The sequence below is a fragment of the Balaenoptera physalus genome (assembly GCF_965194825.1).
Source record: "Balaenoptera physalus genome assembly, chromosome: 16".
NCBI lineage: Eukaryota > Metazoa > Chordata > Mammalia > Artiodactyla > Balaenopteridae > Balaenoptera > Balaenoptera physalus.
In genome coordinates, this window is record NC_138898.1 from 87,670,100 (window position 1) to 87,686,389 (window position 16,290).

Genomic DNA, 16,290 nt, shown 5'->3' on the forward strand with positions numbered 1-16,290 from the left:
ATAACATAACCCACTGAAAGCTAATATATCGAGTTTATTAATAATTTTTCTTTGGAATTAACTAGCTGGGACAGAAGTGAAAGCAGTCCCTCATCCAGCATTTCTATCTGTCAAAAACACTTTGGTAAAAAACTTCCGAATACTTGACTTTGAATTTCTACTGAAAACTTACCAAGTCACAGAACTCAAACACCAGAAGATAGGGGATTGCTTCTACACACTGTCCGACACACTGAAGAATATTTGGATGTTGAAGAATACTGGTAAAAATAAAAGTCATAGTATTGTTCATGAGGGAGCAGGCTAGTAAATTGTTCAAACAGTAACCGCAAATTTAACATTCTTAACGATTTAAATACGATCAACTGAAAAGAGCACAATAAGATTCTATTTAACAGATGTTTTCTAAGTTATGTAATGATTAAGTAATTCAAAGCCAATCAGGCGAACATTTTCACAAATTAAAACATCTCCTAACATAAGAATCTTTAACTTTAGTAATTTAACTTTATAGATATCATTTTGAAGCATCGTTTAAAAGAAGGCAAACTATATTCAATGAGCATTTCAATCCACATAATAAAATACTCAGTTACCTCTTAGGCCATCTAGCTTATATACTATTTTCATAAATCACAGTACACACAAACTCTTTTTGGAAAATATTTTGTCCAAAACAAAGTTAAAAAAAAAAAAAAAGATACGCCAAAATGGTTTTTTAAACTTCAAAACTTTATTTTGAAGCAATAATGAATTAAGAGTAAGTTGCAAAGATAGTACAAAGAGGTCCCATGTTCCCTTCACCCAGTTTTTCCCACTGGTGACACCTGACACAATCAGTGCAATCCCGAAACTAGGGCCCTGACACTAGGGTGCGGTGTGTGTGTGCTTGCAAGTCCTGTTATCACATGTGTGGATTTGTGCAACCACCACTCAACAGAAATGCAGAACTGCCCCCCACCATGAAGATCTCCTATGCTACCCCTTTATGCTACCCCTTTATAGTCACACTGCCGCCGCCCCCAACCATTCCTCAGCCCTGGCAACCACGAATCTGGTTTCCTTTTCTATAATGTCCTCATTTTGAGAATACTATGTAAATGAAATCACACAGTATGTGGCCTTCTGAGATTGATCTTTTCACTCAACACAATGCCCTCCAGATTACCCGAGTCACTGCCTGCGTCAGCCGTCCCTTCCCTTCTACTGCTGAGCAGGATTCCATGGCTTGGATGGATGGACCATAGTTTGTTTAACCGGTCACCTATGGAGGGCATTTTAGTTTTTCCAGTTTGAGGCTACTATAAATAAAGCTGCTATAAATAATCACACGAGATTTTGTATGGAAATAAGTTTTCACTTCTATGAGATAAATGCCTAGGAGTGCAACAGCTGGGTTACAAGATGTGATGGTTAATTTTCTGTCAACTTGGCTGAGCCACAGTGCAGATATTTGGTCAAACATTATTCTGGACACTTCTGTGAGGGTGTTTTTGGATGAGATCATCATTTAAATCAGTGGACTTTCAGTAAAAGCAGACGGTGCTCCAAAATGTGGGTGGGCTTTGTCCAAAGAACAAAGACTAGCCTCGCCCAGTGAAGAAGGAATTCTGCCAGCAGATGGCCTTTGGACATGAACTGAACAGTGGCTCTGCTCTAGGTCTCCAGCCTGCTGATCCACCCTGCAGACTTGCCAGTCTCCATAACTGCATGAGCCATTTCCCTAAAATAAATTACCTATCTATCCATCTATCTCTCTCTCGCTATCCATCCATCCATCTCTCCATCCATCCATCCATCTCTCTCTCTCTCTATCCATCCATCCATCCCTCTATCCATTCATCTATCCATCCATCCATCTTTCCATACATACATACATCCAACTATCCATCCATCCATCTATCCATCCATCCATCTATCCATCCATCCAACTATCCATCCATCCATCTATCTATCCATCTATGCATCCAACCAGCTATCTATCTACAGATTCTACCGCCTCTGTTTCTCTGGAGAACGTTGACTAATACATATAGTGGTAAGCGTATGTTTAGTTTTTTAACAAACTGTCAAACTATTTTCCAAAGTGGCTGTACCATTTTACATTCCCACCAGCAATGTGGGAGAGATCCAGTTTCTCCACGTCCTCACCAGCATCTGGTATCGTTGCTATTTTATTTTAGCTTTCCTAATACTTGTGAAGTGGTCTCTCATCATGATCGTAATTACCCTAGTTAATGATGTTGATCTTTTCATTGCTATCCACAGATCCTCTTTGGTGTCACTTGATGTCTTTTAGATTGTTTATTTTTGTTTTTTACTGTTGAGTTTTGTCTATCTCTCTGCCAAAAACACAGTCCTAATTATGTAGCTATATAAGAGGTCTTGAAATTGGGTCAAATGATTCCTCCAATTTTTATTCTTATTTTTCATAATTTTTTCGGCTATTCTACTTTTGCCTTTATATATAATTTTAGAATAATCTTGTATATAGGTTTTTAAAATCTTGCTGGGATTTTGAAAGGAATTGCAGGAATCTGATTGGGAAGAATGGACATCTTCATGAATCTTCCAACCCATGAATATGGTATGTCTCTTCGTTTATTTAGACCTTGATTTCTTTCATCAGTTTCTATAGTTTTCAGCATGCAAGTCCTGTACATGTACTTAAGTATTTCTTTTTTGTTTTTGAGTGAATATAAAAGTTATTTTATTTAAAAGTTGGTTTCCACATGTTCATTGATAGTACACAGAAATAAAACTGACTTTTGTATGTTGATCATGCATCCTGCAACCTTGTTGAATTCTCTTACTAGTTCTAGGGGATTTTTTTTTTTTTGGAGATTCCTTGGGATTTTCTGCATATAAACACAGACACTTATGTCCTTCTTTCTGATCTACAGGCTTCTGAATGTTTCCTTTTCTTGCCTTATTGAGCTAGTTAGAACTTCTGGCTCTTATTGAATAGCAGGGATGAGAGCGAACATCTACGTCTTTCTTGATCTTAGGGATAAAAGCATTCAGTCTTTCACCATTAAGTATGATGCTAGATGTAGATTTTTTGTAGATGTTCTTTAATAAGTGGAGGAGAGTCTCATCTAATTCTAGTTTTCAAAGAGTTTTTATCAAGAATTAGTGTGAAGTTTTGTCAAATGTTTTTCTCCACCAACTGACAGGATCATGTGATGTTTCTTCTTTACCCGGTAATTATGGTGGATTACACTGATTGATTTTCAAATACTGAATCAGACTAGCATTCCTGGAATAAATTCCAATTGGTCATGATATATAGCTTTTTATATATTTGCTAATATTTTGGTTAGAATTTCTGCATCAACATCGATGACAGATATTGGTCTATAGTTTTCCTTTTTGTGCTATCTTTGTCAGGTTTTGGTATCGGGGTAATACTGGCTTCATAAAATGAGTTACGAAGTGTTCCCTCCTCTTCTGTTTTCTAGAAAATATTGTGTAGAATTGGCATTAATTCATCTTTAGTCATTTTGTAGAATGCTCTGGTGAAACTGTCTAAGCCTGGGGATTCTTTTTCAGAGTTTTTAAGTTGCAAACTCCATTTCTTCGATGATTATAGGTCTATTCAAATAACCTATTTCATACTGGGTGAGTTGTGGTGGTTTGTGCTTTTTGAGTAATTGGTTCATTTCATCTAAGTTGTCAAATATATATATACGTAGAGTTGTTTGTCCCTTATTATCCTTTTGATGTCTGTAGGGTCTCTTTCATTCCTGATATTAGGAATCTGTGTCTTCTCTCTTTTATTCTCTGTCAGTCTTGTTAGAGGTTTGTCAATTTTATTATCTTTCCAAAGAGCCAGCTTTATGTTTCAATGATTTTTATCTACTATTATTCTGTTTTCACTTTTATCGACCTCTGCTCTTATCTTTAATATCTACTCCTTCTGTTTGCTTTGAGTTCAGCTTGTTCCTCTTTTTTTGGTCCTTTAAAGTATGAGCTTAGGTTATTGATTTGAGACTTCTCCTCTTTTCCAATGTAACCCCTATACAGGTGAGGTGGTGTTTCTTTCTCCCTGCTTTTGAGATTTTTTTGTCTTTCGTTTTCAGAAGTTTGATTATGATGTGTGTTGGCATGAATTTCTTTGGGTTTATCCTGTTTGAGATTTGATCAACTTATGAATCTGTAAGTTTGTCTTTTCAAAATGTGGAACATTTTCCAGTTAATATTTCTTCAAATACTTTTTCTATCCACTTTCTATCTCCTTTCAATCTGGGATGTCTTGATCTTTTGTTCAAGTCCCCCAAGTCCCTGAGGCACTTTTCATTTTTTTAAACCTATTTTCTTTTTGTTGTTTGAACTGGGCGATATTTATTGTTTTATCTTCAACTTCACTGATTTTTTCCTCTGTCCTCTCCATTCCGCTGTTGAACTCATCCACTGAGTTTTTACTTTATTATATTTTTCAGTTCTAAAGTGTCCACTTTGGTCTTCTTTATGTGGTCTATGTCTTTGCTGAAACTTTGCTTTTTTCATTTGTTTCAAGGGTACTATAACTTTTTTAAAATATAAATTTATTTATTTATTTTATTTTTGGCTATGTTAGGTCTTCATTGCTGCACACGGGCTTTCTCTAGTTGCGGCGAACGGGGGCTACTCTTTGTTGCAGTGCATGGGCTTCTCATTGCGGTGGCTTCTCTTGTTGCAGAGCAGGGGTTCTAGGCATGTGGGCTTCAGTAGTTGTGGCACATAGGCTTAGTTGCTCCACGGCATGTGGGATCTTCCCAGACCAGGGCTCAAACCCATGTCCCCTGCACTGGCAGGCGGATTCTTAACCACTATGCCACCAGGGAAGTCCCAGGGTACTATAATTTATTGCTCATTGAAGCATTTTTACAACAGCTGCTTTAAAATCCTTGTCAGATAATCCTAACACCTCTGTCATCTTGGTGTTGGTATCTGTTGTCTTTTCTATTTTTTGTGTGTATTTATTTTATTGAAGTATAGTTGATTTACAATGTTGTGCTAATTTGTACTGTACAGCAAAGTGATTCAGTTGTAAATGTATATATATTCTTTTTCATATTCTTTTCCATTATGGTTTATCACAGGATATTGAATATAGTTCCTTGTGCTGTAACAGTAGGACCTTGTTGTTTATCCATTTTATATATAACAGTGTGCATCTGCTAATCCCAAACTCCCAGTCTATCCCTACCCTGGCCCCCCTCCCACTTGGTAACCACATGCCTATTCTCTATATCTGTGAGTCTGTTTCTGTTTTGTAAACAAGTTCATTTGTGTCATATTTTAGATTCCACATATAAGTGATATATGATATTTGTCTGACTTACTTCACTTAGTTTGATAATCTCTAGGTTCATCCATGTTGCTGCAAATGGCATTATTTCATTCTTTTTTATGGCTGAGTAGTATTCCATTGTATATAACGTACCACATCTTCTTTATCCATTCCTCTGTCGATGGACATTTAGGCTGTTTCTATGTCTTGGCTATTGTGAACAGTGCTGCTATGAACAGAGGGGTGCATGTATCTTTTTGAATTAGAGTTTTGTCTGGGTACCTGACCAGGAGTGGGATTGCTGGACCATTTGGCAACTCTACGTTTAGTTTTTTGAGGAATCTCCATACTGTTTTCCATAGTGACTGCATCCATTTACATTCCCACCATCTGTTGTCTTTTCTTACTTGAGTTGAGTTCTCTTGGTTCTTGGAAAGATGAGTGATTTCAGCTGAAACCTGGACATTTTGGGTCTTATGAGACTCTGGATCTTATTTAAATTTTGTATTTTACAAGCAGAAATCCCAAAGGCGTTTTAAACACCTGATTTTCAACAGACCACAGACCACGTTTACAAAACGTTCGTTACAGTTTACTTACTAGTATGGTTCTCCATTTTTCAAAAAAGTATCGTGTTCCTTTGGGCTCGCACTTGCTTTTAACTCCTTCACTATTACTCTCGCTACACTAGTGCCCGTGTAGATCTCTCCAAGGAGCACCTAAAACCAAAGAATAGTTTTTCACTTCACTTCCATCAACATGATAAAGAAGTATGTTACACTTACCAGGAAATGGAATACAGGAAAACAAATTAAGCAACAGTCAGATGGCTTTCTATTATTTTAAATACTACCTCACGAAAAGCTTGGAAAGCTAAAATATTTTCCTTAAATTTTAAAACAGTCATCAGACTTTTACAACATTCATATATTTATATGTACTTCTTTTCTATTTACTTAAAAATGTTTTATACTTTCACGGAAATTGCCAATGACATTACAGAAGAGTAATTTATTAGTTTGGTTCGAATATAACCCAAATATTTCTCAAAAACGCTTCAACTGAGTTGTGTTATTTTGTTATGTCTACTTCACATAGGACAAAATAAACTGACAAACAGCCAGTGTACAAACTATCATTGCATTAAAAATCCACGGCATGCCAGTTATTCCAGGCCTTTATCTTGTACTAAAGCTTCAGTCAAAACACAGGGAAAAAACACTCCACTGAAGTTAACAGAACACAAAATGCGAATGAAAATAAGAACAAGCTACAAGTGATATATTAAGTATTAATATAGGACAATACAAAGGCACTCCAAAATACAATATTTAAGATGAAAATGATGATGAAGTAAAGATTTTTATCTAATTTGAGAATGGTCAAAACTAAAAGGCTTCCTTTTAAAATAGGTTTTTTATATTTTTATAAAATAGATTAATTTTAATGCCCTGAAAATAGAGAATAAGAAGCTAAACAGAATTTAATGTTATATTAGGAATATAAGGGCAGAAAAATGCATAGAACAGGAAACTCTGATAATTAACTAAGCCATATTGTCTGTTTCAAATAACCAGTTTGCACAGATGTAACAAGCCTAACACGTCCATGGTGTCGATTTGCAAACAGGGGAGAATGACTAGAGGACCAGCGCAATGATCTGGCTCACTGTCTCCCTCTCTGTCGCCAGCACTGTTGTCATCCTTGGAGGGCAACGTCTGCAGGGACTATTCACTCAACACCGGGACCTCTCAGTTCTCTGACCTCAATCCTGCTCATCTTTCCTACGACCCCATCTCAGCAAACACTCCCAGGGGTCTAGACCTAGCTAGTAATTACGTTATGTCCAAAACCTTGAATTTTAACTTCTTCTCTACCCGTCCTTCGATTTCCAGCTCACTTACTTCAACAGTCTAATCCAACAAGTGCACAACTTGCCCCCCAATCCACTAATGATCCCGCTTTTCCACCCTCCTGTCCTGACTGCAGGCCCCGCTACCCTCCCTGACAGCTTAGAGCCCACGACCCTTCACTCCCATCACCCCCGCGCCCTCTCACTGAGGTCTATTAGCTCAGCCAAGCCTCACTGCTGCTTAAATCCATCTACTTGCCTACAATAAAAAGCATCAAAAGTAGACAAAAGCCATGATGAGTGGTCTCATTTTAAATCTGGGAGGGTCCTCAGCACTGCTCACCACCCCTCCCATTTCCCCAGTTGATATACCTTCCCACCTTCTCCTCCTGTTCAAACTTCATGTACATCTTTTCACTCCTGCATTTCAAACGGGCCTTCTATTTACTGAATAAAATGATCAGAAGTGAACCTGCTCATTTTAACACCAAATCCACCTGCACCTGTGTACACATCCTGTTTCTGCTCCCATTTCAGGAGAGAAACTGTCTCTGTGCCTAAGACCAAGTCCTACAAAAATGCTATGGATCCCTTCTACGCTTACACCCCCTCCCACAGTATCAGTCCCCCCTCCCATATAAACATGCTAAAATAGCAGCATATACTATAAAAAAAAACAATCAAAAAACCTTCCCGGGGGCTTCCCTGGTGGCTCAGTGGTTGAGAGTCTGCCTGCCAATGCAGGGGACACGGGTTCGAGCCCTGGTCCGGGAAGATCCCACATGCCGCGGAGCGAATGGGCCCGTGAGCCACAATTACTGAGCCTGCGCGTCTGGAGCCTGTGCTCTGCAGCAAGGGGGGTTGCGATGGTGAGAGACCCGCGCGCCGTGATGAGGGGTGGCCCCCGCTTGCCGCAACTGAAGAAGGCCCTCGCACGGAAACGAAGATCCAACACAGCCATAAATAAATAAATAAATAAATAAATAAAATTTAAAAAACAAAAAAAAAAAACAACCTTCCCTTGACCCTTTGGATGGGCCCAAACAGCTCATAATTTCTCTGTTCCCTTTTAGATTAAAACTCCTCAACAGAGTTGTCTAAATGTGCTATCTCCAGTTTCTCCCTGGAACCCACCCCACGTGAGGATGTGACATGGCCCTTTTGAGGTCACAAGGACTGAATCTTTTGAGGATACCATGCACTGCATGCTGCTGGGTCCTAATTCTCCCAGCCTTCATCTTGCTCAGTGTGTCCGAGCATCTACTGCAATTCATCTTCTGGAGCTCCTCCTCAGACCTTCAGAATAATGCTCCTCTCTCCTGTGCCCTCTCCTACTCACTGGCTGACTCTTCTGTCTCCCTCACAGGGTCTCCCTGACTGTGCTGATCTCCCCACTGCAGGGCCTCAGGGCTCGGTCCTTGCGCCTCCCCCTCTCCTCTGTGTTAGCATTCTCGGTGATTTCATCTAGCCTCAAGTACCACCTCTATACTGAATTCTCCCAAGTTTATATCTCTGTCTTGAACTCTCAATTTGCATTTCCAACTGCCTACATGGTATCTCCATTTGCACATCTGAGAGCCATCTCACCCCTGATGTATCCAAAAGTGAACCCATCTTCCTCCCCCACGTCTGCTTCTCCCTAGTCTTTTCCATCTCAGTTCACAGCAACTCCATGCTTCTTGCCAGTCGGGCCATAAAGCTGTCATCCTTAACTTCTTTCCCTCTCCAGACTCCGTATCTGCTCCATCCCAAGTCCTGTGTGCTCCTGTTAGAACCTCGACCTCTCCATGCTATCATCCAGGTCCAAGCCTGCCTGCAACTCTCCCTAGACAATTGCGGCAGCCTTCTTACCAATTTCCCTGCTTCCCCGTGGCCCTCTACAACATGGCGATCCTCTCAACCTGTAAGCCAGGTGATATCACTTATCCCCAGATCCTGGAGTACCTTCCTAGCCCCCTCTGAGGAAAAGTCAAAGTCTCTAAATGCAGGAAAATACCTCACGTCCCCTGGCTCCCCTACCCCTCTCTGAGCCTGTCTCCTACCACTGACTGTTTACTATCTGATCACCCCCCCCCCCCCAACTAGAAATTTCAGCTTTGACAGGGCAAGGGTTCCATCTCGTTTGCTGCTACATTCCCAGGACTCCACAGGCCAGGACTTTACCATCTTCCTCCACATCGTACTCCCAGCACCAAGAACAACGTCTGATACATAATAGGTTTTGCTAAATGGCTTAGAAGATCTGGTAACTAATAAAGTTTGGATGACATGAAAGATACAGGACAAACAACTCTTATCGGAAAGACAAGAAGCATGAGATGGTTGACTACAGAGCAAATACATCTTCTGGTCGTGACCGCCCTGCTTATGATGCAATGATCACTCAGTTACACCCTTTTACAAAGAATGATTGCTCCATCATAGAAATAGTTGTTATAAAAAGATTATTCCTTCTGTGGTAAAAAGATCGACAAAGCACCTTATTATAGGTCACTTGACAGGCTACGAGAAACACAAGAGTTCTTCACAATGGTTTTCATTATAACCATACTATCTGTCTATTATAAAGTGGTTTAAGTGTCATAAGGGAAGGGGGAGAAGAAAGAAGAAACAAATAATTTGAGGAGGACAAAAAGCTTCTAAAATTCCCATCTCTTTTCCCTTCTTACCGTTGTCTGCCAACAACTAGAAAAGTCTCTGATATAGAAATAAAAGACCTTCTTGGAAAAACTCACACACCCAGGAATGCTGACACTCACACTTCCACATGGTTTCAGGGGCCAATGGAGAAATTCAATAGGTACCATAGTGTGTAGACAGTATGTGGACTGTCACGTAACACAAGTCTTAATTAGCTTTAAATTCTAAACAGTATAAGTAGGAGGGGAAAAAATGAAAGTGAACAAACTTTACCTTTCCAAACCAGCCATTTCCAATTTCCTGTATATAGTTTAGACTGTGGCGGGCAACTTGAGACTTCAAACCTTCTGTAGGAAAAAGAACATTGAAAACTAAAGATAAGTATTTAACTGAAATAAATATTAAATATATATCCTATAAAGTACAAACACCAACATAAATTTACTGTTTGTGATAATAAAGGTAGAAATAAATACATAAAACATCTCTCTCAAACTAATAATGCCAAAACAGTCTCAAATTTTAAAACTGACAGTATTTGTGAATGAGTATCCTGCCCTGACTTTAAGCTCCTGCACTGAATCCTCTGACCAACTACCCTACTATAACCACCAGTCACCACCACCTCACTGGCCTTTACTCAGTCCTTACTCTTATGGCAGAGTAGGGACCTCCAGGGTTGTCCCTCCCTAGAAACACTGAAAATCTTGTCAAAAAACTGTCAGCATCAACCTTATCAGAACTCTGGAGGGTGGTAAAGGTTCATAGCAACCAAAGAGAACCAGGAGGAAGGCCACTGAAACAGGGAGACTTGCTTTGTGGCCTTTAATTTACCCATGTCCTACCTCCCTCGCAGCACATCTTAAAGATGACCCATGTGCCAGAGTGGGTGCTGGTTCCAGAGGGAGCATAGTGACCTTCTTCCCCAGGAACTGTGCTTCTTTTTGACCTGACTGGGGTTTCCTGGAAGGCCTGTTGCAGTGGTGCCCCTTGTTCCACCTAACTTGGGCTCTATCAGGATGGAGAGGCTTCACGTGCCTCAAAAACAACGAAAGCCAAGTAGACAAGGTGCTGCTGCCTGGGGCAAAAAAAAAAAAAAAAAAAAAAACAACCGAGGCAATAATAGACAGGCTGGAGCTTTAGCAGAAAAGCCCAGTGAAATTTGGGGGGTTTGGGGGGATATGGGCTTTTTTAAAAAAAGCTATTATTACACAAACAGGGGAACTTAGAGAGCCACGTGCATGCCCAGGGAAGCACACACACTCAGAAGAGACCCGAGAAGAACAGAGGCTTCACCTCTGGCAAGTCTCATGCTCAGCAAAGCAGGAAGTGAAGGCTAAGGCAGAGCTGTCAGCGGCCAGGCTGAGGACTTGCCCCAACACAGAGCCAGTCTGCCAGGACCTAGACAGCATCTGTCGTTTGTTTCCTTTCTATTTTCTTCTTTTTTTGCATATTATTCAAAATGTCCAGTTTTCAACAAAAAATTACAAACCAAATAAAAAACAACAAAGAATGCTACATGCACTGGTACAAAAGATATTTAAAAGGAAGTGTCCCTGAGAAAACAGACATTGGACTTACTGGACAAGACCTTAAATCAACTGTCTTAAAAACGCTGAAAAGGCTAGAGGAAACCACGGACAAAGAACCAAAGGAAACTGAGAGAATGATATCCCAATAAATAGAGAAGACCAATAAAGTGATAGAAATTATTAAAAGAAGCCAAATAGAATTTTGGAGCTGAAAGTGCAATAACCAAAAAAAAAAAAAAAAAAAAATCACAAGAGGGTTTCAACAACATATTTGAGCAGACAGAATAATCAGTAAACCTGAAGGGAGGTCAAATGAAATTATCCAATCTGAGGAGCAGGAAAAAAAAAGAATGAAAACATTAATGAATGAAGTCTAAGGGACTTGTGGGATACCATCAAGTGGACCAACATAAATATAATGACAGCCCCAGAGGATGAGGGAGAAAAGGAAGCAGAAAGAATACTTGAAGCTATAATGGTAAAAAATGTCTCAAATCTATGAGAAACATGAATCTATACATCTAAGAAGTTCAACAAAGTCCAAGTAAGATAAACTCAGAGATCCACACCAAGACACATTATAATCGAACTATCAAAAACCAAAGATAGAGAATTTTGAAAGCAGCAAGAGAGAACAAGTCATCACGTTCAAGGGATCTTCAATAAGATCTTCAATAACAATTCCATGTCTCATCAGAAACCATGGAGGCCAGAAGGCAATGGGATGGCACATATAAAGTACTAAAGAACAGTACCATCAACCAAGAATTCTATACCTAGCAAAACCGTCCTCCAAAAATGAAGGAGAAATTAAGACATTCCCAGATAAACAAGTTTAAGAAGTCTGCTGCCAGTACACCTGCCCTATAAGAAATGCTAAAGGGAGTCCTTCAGGCTAAAATAAAAGGACATTAAAGAGTAACTAGAAGTCATATGAGGAAATAAAGATTTCTGGTAACTACATAGGTAAAATAAAAGCCAGTATTATTGTATTTTTGTGTGTAGCTCCTCTTTTTACTTCTTATATGACTTAAAAGACAAACGCATTAAAAAATTATATAGTTGACCCTTGAACAACACAGGTTTGAATTGCACGGGTCCACTTAAATGTAGATTTTTTTCAATAAATACTATAGTACTACACAATCCACAGTTGGATGCAGAACCATGGATACAGAAGGCCGACTATAAAGTTATACACAGATTTTCAACTGTGTGCAGGGCTTGGGGGGGGTGGTTGTGTGGGGGTGTGGGTCAGCACTCTTAACCCCCTCATTGTTCAAGAGTCAACAATAAATCTATGTTAATGGGCACACAATGTATAAAGCTGTAATGTGTGGCAACATAAAGGGAAGGAACAGGTTTTATATGCTGGTGAAAATAAATTCAGTTGTTATAAATTTAAGGTAATTGTAATTCCATTATAATCACTTTTTAAAAATATAAAAAATATACACAAAAGGGAATGAGAAGGGAATCAAATGATATGCATGCATGGGCACACACGTGCCCATACACACATACACACACACACACACACACACACACACACAAATTCCAGTGGCCTGTCTTGCAGAAATGGAAAAACTGATCCTAAAATTCATATAGAATTGCAAGGGACTCAGAATAGCCAAAACAATCTAGAAAAAAAAAAAAGTTGGAAGACACATACTTGCCAATTTCAAATCTTACTACAATGCTACAATAATCAAAACAGTGTGGTACTGACATAAGGATAGACATATAGATCAATGGAATACAACTAAAAGTCCAGAAATTAACCTAAACGAATATGGTCAACTGATTTTCAACAAGGGTGCCAAGACATTTCAAGGGGGGAAGAACCGTCTCCTCAAAACTTGTTGCTGGGACAACTAGCTATCCACTTGTAGAATTAACCTGGATCATTACCTCACACCATATACAAATATTTTGTATGAAACACACCAGCTGTGTCATGTTTTAGCTAGCTTTTTTTTTAATATAGCCTACAGCAATATTAATCAACTGTTCAGTTTATACTGCCCTAACCATACACCGCTGTGTGTGCAGTACCAAGGCAGGCTTGGTACCTACAAAGACTTAAAGAACCTTCTCAGCAGTATTAGAAATCCCTAATTATTGAACCACTAGTGATATTCTATTTTATAATAAGAAACTAATTAACAACTAATGAAACCTCTATCCTCTATCTTAGCATGGAAAGTAATATCCAAATATACCTCTCCTCCGCAAACGCAGGACATCCCAGTAGAAAACAGCAGTGTCCTACTCAGCCAGACAGGCAGCGTTGAGAACTGGCAGAGAAGCCTGTCTACCAACACAGAGGCCAGGAGCCTCTGTCAGAGTATTCCATTTTGAAGAATCGAGGAGACCAATTTACTCTTATGCCGGAGTCAAGGTCCAAAAGGAAAGGACTCAGCTTTTGCGGGAATGCAATGGGCCTGACCACTAGACTTCAGCTGCACCAGACAGCAGAAGGAAGAAAGATTAGCCAGCAGATGAGACAGGCAGTCCAATTTTTTTATGATTAGCAGCAAGGCTCCCTTTCTCACTTCTCAGAAATTATTCATGGAAACGTGACATCAGGATGGAAGGTCTTACCTACAGAAGGCTGGAATTGTGATGGAGCTGGTAGTGAAATATTTGGTACTGAAAGTGTGAAGACTTCTGCTGGGGATTGAACAGAGGGAGTATCTTCTGCTGGTGGTGTGAAATCGATCTCATCATCAAAATTATCTTCAAATTCCTAAAATAAAGGATGAGCAATGTTATATCTAATATAAGTCAGCTTGAGAGTAAATACCAAAAACATCTGCTAACATTTAAGATATGAAGATTTATTCACTCATTTGGAACACACTGCCATAATTTTTCTTTCCAATTTGTACTGACTTCAAGTAAAAAGCATATGTAATTGTGTTCTCCAACTCAAAATAGCAGAATAAATAAGATCTGAAAATAAATTATACATATTTTATGTAATTTTTTAAACTGATAACTTGAAGTTAAATGCAAAGTTTTCTAAAATGACCCTGGAACTTAAAATGGAAATACTCTTCCAGTTTCAACATTTTATTTTTAAGTTACTATAGTTTAAGGTATTCTTTTTATTACTATTATTCACTTTCACAAATCTGTCTGCATATTGAATCAAAACATTTATTTTTCAATTGTATATGTACTTCTAGTTGCTGTGTGATTTCAGTCAAAATAAAGATAGTTAAAAGACTCAGAAAAGATATTTTTATGTGAGTCCTATTTCTCTGGAAAGAGTAATAATGGATAAATTATTAAACTGGGTAAAAAAATCATCAGGAGCTGAACCAGGAAGGTCAGTATTAAACTCTGTATCACATAAGTGCAATGAACATTCTAAGAACATCCAGCTTTCTAAAGATGGCAACTTTAATATTGAGGCTGCACCAATAAAGCTGTGGAAACCTTTTAAGTGACTGTCCAGCAGAAAGCTATCCTGACTCTTCCTATCATCATTCCAGTGAGCTGGGCCTACCGTGGTGTCCATGTTAATTTAACATAGATACAGATGATTATCAAGGTCTTTCATTCAGATAATTAATGAGCATTACCCCACCAGGCGCCATGACAGAAGCTGAAAGAGACTGTTTTCCACTCGTCTACACAGCTCCCTTTTCTACGACCTCCCTCTACCCCACCCGCCCCCATGCAAGGGAGAAGCTGAAAGTTGCAAGGGTGGATTTCTCTGATATAACATTTATGCTCTCACATGCATGCGAAAGGGCATATTCTTATATATGTCATACACGTTGTCAAGTGCATTAGGACACTATCACTATTTGTATCAGGGGAGGGGAGAGCAGGACACTTCAATCTGTGAGGTCACCTATAAACAGAACAGCTTTGTCCAATTTCCCCTTCGGACATTCCTAAAAAAAGACTTCATCCATCACTCCTAACCTTGGCAGCGGCAGGATATACCATTAGGCAGCAGATGATTCTAAAGATTCACAGAAGTAATACAGTATAACAACAATAAAAACAACAACAACAACAGTATAACAACAATAATAACAACAATGGGGTCGTGAGAGAAGACCGGGTCACTTGTAAAAGACTGCAGCTTCTTGGCCTGTAAATGACTTCCCAGGGGCCATTCAGTTCTGAAACGCCACACTTCTAAGTCTAAAGGAAACCCACAAATGATAGATGGTGACACTCTTCTTCGGTTACAGTCTGGAAGCTGGAGAGGATCCTCTGTACGGTGTGGTCCCTGAGCCGCCTGCATCAGAATCACCTGGGGAAGCCCGATAAAAACACACCCTCCCTGAATCTGTGTCGTCATAAATGCCCTGGGTCCACACTAAGCATCAGGGGGGGTTAGAACAATTCAAGGCAAGAATGAGGTACCGTGATGTGAGAGAGAAACTGGCTTTCATTTTCAGAAACACTGATCAGGCTTTATCTTTGTCCCCAAAGGGCCAGGTGTCTGTGCAAAGTCCCTCAGCAAGACTGACAGTCAAGGGACACGGATTCTCTGCCCACCTTTGTGCCCCCGTGCGGCGCAGTCGCTGGGTTCCCACAGAAGTGTCTGCACTGATCCGAGGGCCTAGGCGCTCATGTCCTCCATGTCTGGGGTGAAATCTTCTAAAGAAAATGACCTGTGCTCATGAGCCTTTCCCCCCAGACCCCCACCCCAGTCCTCCACCCTCCATCCTCTGTGTGTATAACACTGGCGCCCAGCCAAAGGGACAGCACATCTTCTCTCCTCAGAGCTGCCACCAGACCCAAGGTAAAGGGAACACACGACAGAAACAGGTGTGAGGCTCAAGAAATAAGGTCCACACGTCCACGAAAAAGGTTTTCCCCTGATCTGAACCACGGTCCTCAGGACTCCTGGGACAGCCCTAGTCCAGTTGGTAAAGCTCTATATTAAAGACCATTTCCTCTGCATGTGCACATTCCTTTTTTTTCCTTCTTTTATGTACTCCTTTTTAATAAGTCTTCACTGA

At 39.7% G+C, this 16,290-nt stretch overlaps 1 protein-coding gene across 4 annotated transcripts in view; it reads right to left on the bottom strand.

Annotated features, from left to right (window-relative positions):
* Positions 1-16,290, bottom strand: part of LMTK2 (lemur tyrosine kinase 2) — an 83,136-nt gene that overhangs the window by 38,597 nt on the left and 28,249 nt on the right. For 2 of the 4 annotated variants that reach the window (XM_082429949.1, XM_082429948.1), the window contains exons 3-6: positions 13,904-14,048; positions 10,041-10,114; positions 5,876-5,994; positions 173-260 (exon numbers count right to left, since the gene is read on the bottom strand). In XM_082429949.1, coding sequence (XP_082286075.1) covers positions 173-260; positions 5,876-5,994; positions 10,041-10,114; positions 13,904-14,048 — 426 coding nt within the window. Of the gene's footprint in view, positions 1-172; positions 261-5,875; positions 5,995-10,040; positions 10,115-13,903; positions 14,049-15,164; positions 15,794-16,290 lie in introns of those variants that run through there. The other 2 variants (XM_082429951.1, XM_082429950.1) reach the window with 2 other exon arrangements.